At 53.7% G+C, this 7,939-nt stretch overlaps 1 protein-coding gene across 1 annotated transcript in view; it reads left to right on the top strand.

Moving 5' to 3' along the window:
- Positions 1 to 3,274: 3,274 nt before the first annotated feature.
- The window catches only part of CPSF3 (cleavage and polyadenylation specific factor 3, 73kDa), a gene marked incomplete at its 5' end in the record, with an annotated part of 22,967 nt that continues 18,302 nt past the window's right edge, over positions 3,275 to 7,939 (top strand). Inside the window, 4 exons of the mRNA XM_012727370.1 lie at positions 3,275 to 3,352; positions 4,380 to 4,477; positions 5,052 to 5,180; positions 7,144 to 7,321. Coding sequence (XP_012582824.1) covers positions 3,275 to 3,352; positions 4,380 to 4,477; positions 5,052 to 5,180; positions 7,144 to 7,321 — 483 coding nt within the window. The remainder of the gene's footprint in view (positions 3,353 to 4,379; positions 4,478 to 5,051; positions 5,181 to 7,143; positions 7,322 to 7,939) is intronic.

The following is a 7,939-nucleotide window of genomic DNA, read 5'->3' as shown; positions in this document are numbered from 1 at the left end:
CCGCTGGCCGGTCGGGCCGCCGCTTGCGCGGGAGTTTCCCTTCCTCCCTCTCGGCAGCTCCCTTGGCGTGGGGCCGCCGGGCGCCGCCGGCCGAGGACGGCCAGCCCCGGGGTAACCGCTGAGGCGAAAGGTGGTCGCCTCGGGCCGAGGACCTGGTCGGCAGAACCGAGCCTGCTCCTCACGCCCGGGCCGGCATCTCGGGCGCCCGCGCGAGCGCCAGGGTGGCCCCGACCCCGCCAGAGCGGCGGGGTGGACGTGGGGGAGGGGACAGCGGGGCCGGGGAAAGACTGCCCGTTCTGCCCAGGGCCGCGCTGGGCTTGCAGAGCGGTGACCCAGGCGACACCGCCTCGAGGGGATTCTGGCCGAGAGAGGCACCCACACCCAGGCTTGGTGCTCGCCGAGTAGCCAGGGAATGTGCCCTTTGGGGACGGCTAGACCGCAGCCCTGAGCACCCTGCATCTGCCACTGCTCAGCGCACCTGTCAGCCCCTGGGCTGAGCAGACACAGCCGGTGTCAGGCACACACCGGCCCTGGGAGTGCAAGTAAGGCCTAGAGGGCTAGGGCTAGGCGACCCTCGCAAGGCAAAAGAAGAGGGCAAAGAAAGCGCTCCAGAGAGAGGTTGCAGTAAGGGACCCCTGCCTTGATGTCAGGCCTGACACCTGATGCTGGTCCCTCACTAGCACAGCGACCTCCCTGCTTCTGTTCCTCCTGTGGAAGTAATTTAGCTCCTCTCCCGGTGCGGGGGAAGATAGTGCTGAGCAATGGTAGCTGAGCCCAGGGAGGGTTGCGCTGTGTGCTGGAGGCTCCAGAAAAGGGGCCTCTGAGATGGGAGAGAGAATGCCGTCTCCTGCTTCCTGGAGCCACGAAGCGTGGGCTTAGAGACGGCCAGGATGGTCCAGGCGCTGAACTGAGAGTGGTCAGTGTGCGGCTGTGGCTCACAGGTGGCAGGGCAGGTGGGAGAGGCCCTGGGGTCCAGGCTCTGCAGCGCCTGTCGGCCTTTCTCATGCCTGTAAGCCACTGAAGGGTCAAGTGGGGCTCTATCGTAGTGTCACGAGATCACGGGGATCCCTCCTAAGCAGCCAAGTGGCGGGAGAGTAAAGGCTAGAGGCAGTAGGAGTCCACTGGGGTGTTCATGAAATTATCAGCGCCATAAGCAGCCAGAACTTGGAATGTGTGAAATGAGCAGCAGCAGGTTGGAAAGGAATGTTAGAGTGGGGGCACGAAATCTTTGGGATTTTATAGCTTTCAGATATTGGGGGGGGGCCAGGGCAGGGAGGATGGCCCCCATTCTTTGTGCTCTGGTGATGGGTCCTGTTAACTCCCTACAGGAGATGGGCGGGTCCTGAGGAAATAGAGCTTTGTCATTTTATAACTGCCTAATTGAGAGAAAATGCACGTACAACTCATTACAGTGTGCCAGTCAGTGGCTTTTCTGCGTTCACAGAGTTACATAAACGTGGCCACGACTTAATCCAGAACATTTTCATCATGCTAGAAGAACCCTGTTCCACTAGCAGGCACACACTCCCCCTGCCACCCCCCAACCCCGCATCCACTAATCCAGTGTCGCCACAGACTTGCCTGGTCCAGACAGGCCTTAGGACTGGGCCACACAGTCTGTGACTCTGAGCTGCTCCTTCTACTGAGTCGGGGTGGAAGGGGCTTCGTCAGTAAACCCACTTGGCCGCGTGTCCAGCACCGCACCACTCAGCGGTGACTGCAGTAGCTGGTGTCTGTGCTTAGGAGCTTCCGTTTGAATAGAAACAGTAACTTCATGTAGTGGGGGGTGGTGTGGGAGGTGTGTGAGAAGAGGTGGTCATGACCAGGCCTTGAGCCTTGCCTGGACCGAGACCCACATGATGCGTGGGAACCTGGCACTGAGGGCAGAGAATTCCGGGGACAAAGAGGAGCACGTGGACGCATCTGGAGGGGAGACGAGCTCCATGTGCTTGACTGCAGGGTCCGTGTGACGTCCCAAGGTACTGAGCGCCCGGAGTGTCAGAGGCCTGGCATCCAGGACAGTCTGAGCTCCTCATACAGGTGGACAGAGGCCGCAGGAAGTGAAGGCACCTGAGAGGAAACCAGCTGGACAGGGTGGGGCCTGACCTAGAAGCCCAGACGTGCACCAGAGTGTGGGGGCTCAGCCTCCGAGGCCCGTAAGACCAGGCCTGGAGGGCTCTTCCCAGCTGCAGGGCTGCCGTGAGGGACACTCTGGGAAGAGGGCTTGGAGAAGAGCAGCAGGAGGCAGGGCCCAGGGGGTGCAGGGGCGGGAGCAGAGGCCCGGAGGAAGGTCCAGTAGGGACAAAAGGGGCTCAACTTCAGGGACTTTCATTTGGGAGTGCCCATGACTGGCATGTAGAAATCCTCTAGTAACGAGCAGAGAGCTCGTCCTGGCGGGAGCCCAGAACCATGGAGCAATGATGAGAGCTTAGACAACAAAGCTCCACTCCCTGGCCCAGGAGACAGAGATGAGGGGACGAGTGGGTTGTAAGTGGAGGAATGGGCCAGCAACCCACATCTGGACGTGGGCGAAGGCCAGTGCCCCAGGTAAGGAGGACGGACGCCCCGATGTGAGGAAAGGGGGAAGTTAGAAGTAGCTGCTATGGAAACTACGAGAAAACAAGTTGGGCACTACAGGAAAGAGGGTGCCCGCGGCCCCACTGGGAGCGGAGGGCCAGGGCCGACGGCGCGGGCTGTTGAATTTTCTTTACGGATGCCGTCTGCCTGGATCTCGTTGGGCCTAGGTCCAAGCGCCTTGTCAGGGCCTCTGAGGCAGGCATCTCGCTGCGGTGGGACTGTCCAGTAAGCAAGTGAGGCTGGGAAGGGCATCAGGGACAGGGAGGGAGTTGGAAAGCAGGTGTGTTGGTGTGTCTGTGGCCACCGGAGCCACATCAAGTCTCACTAACTTAGATGTCTTGCTACATGGTATCAAACTTACTGAGACAACAGGGTAGAAGAGAGGAGCTTCACAGGTATGGTAAGTCTTATGTAAATGCAAGCTACTGCGCATTATGATCTCAAACTGAAGGAATTTTGAGATGCTTATGGGTTCGTCTATGTTTTAAATACATCACAACTTAGCCCAGAGTCCCTGAAATCCAGACGTGGGGGTTTGTCTTTCCCCTACTGACGCTGCCCTCCCTGGTGTGGTTTTTCGGGATCTTACCTGCCTCGAGTGGGTGCTGGCATCAGGGAGGCGTCGTTCAAGGTGTAAAAGAGCCTGAACGTGTGGGACTTGGTATTGATAGTCTTTGAATCATTTATGTGACTCGCCTTAAATGTTTACAGTGGAGCTGGACAGGAAGTAGGAAGATCATGTATTATTCTGGAGTTCAAAGGAAGGAAAATAATGGTGAGTAGGATTTCATAGTCAAATTAGTGGTCTGCATGGGATGTTTGGCTTTTCTGCTTGAGTGTCTTCAGCTCCCAGGAAAATGTCATAGTTGGTATATGTCGTCTGCACTGTATCATGTTAATGTGGAAATTAAAACACCTCTCCGTAGTAACTTGGCAGGACGTCGAGTAAACTGGAGAACTATATTCTAGAATTGTAAGTTGTCAACTGGATGGTCTGAATGGCTGCTTCTTTACATTTTGAGGGACTTGTCATCCTAACCGCCCTGTGGAGGCCCCCAAGGAGCCGAGTTCCAGACACGTGTAGCGCCCCCTCACGCCTGCAGAGACTGAGTTCGCCTTAGAGTCCCAGGCTGGGCAGGTGCTCTGAGCCCCCTGCCTTACATGGAGGATGGGCTTAGAAGAGGGGGTTCTCAGGTACCTCAGGAAGTCAGTTCAGGGCGCCTCATGTTCCTCAGAAGAGGAACCTCCTGTAGCGCCCAGCCTCAGAAGACAAGCAGGTGTCAGGCTGCCTTCTTACTATTCACTGTGTTAATTTCATTGTGAAGCCGAAAAAACGAGCATATAACTCAGTAATGACTGGCGGTTAGGAGTTTTGTTCTCTAACTGTACATGTTGAAAAACAAACTGTTAAAAAACAACTCATTCCCTAATGCCTTAAAGTGCTTAGGGAAGCTTCCCGCTCCTGAGCATCGCCGCTTCACACTTAGCTCTGGTAGGCGTAGACCTGGCACTTACGCACACTTCCCATGCAGCTTCTGATAGCAGAAGCTTTGAGGAAGAGCTCACTGATGTGCGAGGGACCGGACAGCCGCCCGGAAGGACAGCTTCTCTGCGCGCCGCGGCCTGCCCGGGCTGCGCTGGAGCCGAGCGGGGAGTGGCTGCCAGTGCTGCCGGCCGCCTGTAGTCAGAGCGCTCCGAGTGCTGGCTAGCGGCGCTTGCAAATACTGCCTGTCTGTCGAGTGGATTTTAATAAAAAGTGCAGGAGACGGTGGTCCTTACCCAACTTTATCCCGCCTTTCCAGCTGGACTGTGGGATCCACCCCGGCCTGGAAGGAATGGACGCTCTCCCATACATCGACTTAATTGACCCGGCCGAGATTGATCTCCTCCTCATCAGTCAGTGAGTGTTTTTCTGTCAACAACTCTGATTCCCAAGGACGTCTACTACAGAGCTCACTGGTTACCACATTAAGTGCAAGGTTCTGCGCTCCAGGGCTTGTCGCAGGTCAGGTCGGAGGGGTTTACTGTGGAAATGTACCTGCCGGTTTGGAGCACCGAGGAGACACACGAGCTTTGATGCTGTGACACTCGAGGCCAGGGAGCCTCTGAGCTGCAGTGTCTCCTGGAGGCCACTGCTTTGGCGCGTCTCCTCGGGGCCTTCACCTGGGAACACCAAGCGGCAGCTCCTGCCACGAGCGCTGCCGGCAGGCCGGAGCTGACGGCAGTTTGGGATCTGTTCCCTGTCGCGATAGAAGTAACGTTCAGACCCACGTGACCCACTTGAATGTTCTCCCACTAGACCCGACGCGCTGTCCTCCCTCCGCACCACAGCCGTGGCTGTCCGGAGTCTCAGAGCATCACTGCTCTCTCTCTTCCTGTTGAGGGTGTGACGGTCCGCAGAGCTTTTCTGCAGAGTGCCACACCACAGTGACAGCGGCTGTCTTAGAGGTGACCGGTCTCTGTTTCCTTTTCAGTTTCCATTTGGATCACTGTGGAGCGTTGCCCTGGTTCCTACAGAAGACAAGTTTCAAAGGGAGAACATTTATGACTCATGCCACAAAAGCTATTTACAGGTGGCTTCTTTCCGATTACGTCAAAGTTAGGTAAATGACTTTGGTGGGTTTTATGTGCCATTTGCATCAAGTCAGGGACCGTTTGGGTTTTGAAGTGAGGCAATCTCTTGTTCACAGGGATGTCTTTGGTTTAGTTACTCAGTAACGCTTCATCAAGGTACCCAGGGAACCCAGTGTACCCAGCACCTCTTAGCCTGACAGCCCTCATGTATTTTTACATCCTTTTAAATCTTGGCAGTTTCCGGGGCCTCCCTGGTGGCCTCAGGGTTAAGTCCCTCTGCCATCACTGTGATGGCTTGAGGTCCCCAGCCAGGGAATGACCCACATGGCTCAGCAGACCTCTCCTATCTCGTCTGCTGCTCCCCTCAGCACCTGTTCTCCCCACTCCGTCTCTGGTGAATCCTATCACCACCCCACCACCCCACCAACCACATCTCTGACCTGTACTCCAGGTCATCTGCACAAAAATAAATAAATACTTTTTAAAATAAATAAATCTTGGTAATTTCAGTGAGTTACATGATTGCAATATACTATAAGTAGAAGTTCATAGTAAATTTAGTACCAACTATATTATACGGTGATGCATGTTGAAATCTTATTTTAGATTATGTGATCAAAGCAAACTGACTGTCCGACATGAAAGGTTCCCTAGGGACAGTTCTTCTAATTGCAGGAGGAAAATGTGCTCCAGAAAGTCTGGGGCATGTCACGACACCTACGGCCTTCAGAAGTGTAGAGATGAACATGTCGATTCCGGGATAGCTTACATGCAATTTATCATTCTTCATATGTGATTATAAAACAATGAAGTTGTTATTCTTAGTAATAATTATCTGTTACCCCTTAGTGTTTACCGTGTGCCATAGTCTTTAGCTCTTAACTTATATTAAGCATTTATCATACAGCCTTATGTTCTGGGCTTCCTAGCCCGTTTTCCGGGTGATGACGCTGAGGCACTGACAGGTTATATACGTAATTTGCCTTTGGTGGCCATAGAAAGTCAGAGCTAGTTCTGGACTCAAGTGATCTGCTATCTGGAGTCTGTGTCCTTAGCTGCTGCTCTTTCTTGCCTTACTGGCAGTATGTAGCGTAATTTCCAGAAGAAAAGTTATGCTAGGTACAGAGAAATCTTTCCACACCCCAGTGTGAGACTCTGCGGTTTGCTATATATGAATGAGTCTCTTAGGAGAAGTGGGGCAGAAGAAAAGATTGAGGGCCCTCCCTGGTGGCGCAACGGGTTAAAGTGCAGCACTGTGAGGCTGTCTGCAGCCACTCAGCACGAGTTCGAAACCAGCGAGGGAGTGACCTACATGGTGCAGTGGACTTCTGTCTCCCCGCTGCTCCCTCAGCAGTGGATTTCAACCACTCTGCCTGGTCTGCAGATCTGGTGAATCTGTGTCTGGTGAACCCTCTCACCCCCCGCCCCCCACCTCTGGCCTATCCCCCAGTTCTTCTATACATACATACATAAATCTTTTTTAAAAGATTGAGAAATAGGCCCTCTGGTGGCGCAGCGGGTTGAGGCACAGCACTGAAAAGCTAAGGCCACTTCCGCATGAGTTCGATCCCTGCCTGCCCCTGAGGTGACCACATGGGCGGCAGACCTCTCCTGACCCCCCCGCTGCTCCCTTCAGCAGTGTACTGCGTAGATCTGCCTGTTCTGCTCCCCACTCTGTCTCTGGTGAAGCCTCTCGTCGCCCCTGAGCCTCTGGCCTGTACCCCAGTTCTGTATGCACAAATAAATAAAATCTTTAAAAAAAAAAAAAAAAGATTGAGAAATAGTATCCTGAAGAGTGCTTTGCCATAATATATCATGGCCTTTGCTTAAAAAAAGCTTTGTAGCTATACACACTTAGCGTTTTACTATAATCCCAGAGGACAAAAATACCCAAAATGTCCTCTAGGTAGCATCAGCCGCACAGTATCTTCCTGTGTCAGCCGCAGACTTAGTCTTGGCCCTAATTCTTTTTGTGCGCATCTTTCCAAACAGTAACATATCAGCAGACGACATGCTGTACACTGAGACCGACTTGGAAGAGAGCATGGACAAGATCGAGACCATCAACTTCCACGAAGTTAAGGAGGTGGCGGGGATCAAGTTCTGGTGTTACCACGCAGGGCACGTCCTCGGCGCTGCCATGTTCATGATCGAGATCGCAGGCGTGAAGGTGCTTTCTCTGGCGGGGCCCTCCCCACGCTGCGCCACCGAGTAGTGCTAAAGAAAGTTCTGTAAGACTCGCACAGTGTCGAGACACCAACACAAGATAAAATAGTCACTTGTTCCTTTTAAATATCGTAGCTATACCTTCTTGTAAGGCCTCTGTGTCAGGGCTGAGAAGAATACAGTGAGCCTCTCGAGAGTGACATCCCTCAGTCCTGGGTCCTTTTCAGTGCTCTTCAGACAGTTGAAAGGGAAGCGCTCGAGTGGGGGCTGTGTCTGTGTAACGTGAGAACCTGCTTCGGCACTGCCCACCTCTGTGTCTGGAGTCCACAAGACGCTGCCGAAGAGGGGGTCCGATGGGGTGAATCGAGTTCATGAGAAAGAACTTTTGCAGACATCGGTGATGAGAAAGACTAACACACTTTCAGTAACCTTGTGAGAACATGGGTGAACTCAGGTTCCCAGACTAACAGGTTTGAGCAGTTCCCCACGTTGGTGCACGCGGCGTCACTGGGAGACCTCTCGAAATACCCAGTCGCCAAATTTGCGGCGGTGGCCGTGGCCCCTTTTTTTCATTTCTTAAGTTTTTTAAGTGAGTCTTACATGCAGCAGGACCGAGGACCAG

The sequence above is a fragment of the Condylura cristata genome, unplaced genomic scaffold, assembly GCF_000260355.1.
Source record: "Condylura cristata isolate star-nosed mole 26May11 unplaced genomic scaffold, ConCri1.0 scaffold00020, whole genome shotgun sequence".
Classification (NCBI taxonomy): Eukaryota; Metazoa; Chordata; class Mammalia; order Eulipotyphla; family Talpidae; genus Condylura; species Condylura cristata.
Note: the sequence above shows the minus strand (reverse complement) of the source record. Positions and strands in the feature narration are given on the sequence as shown.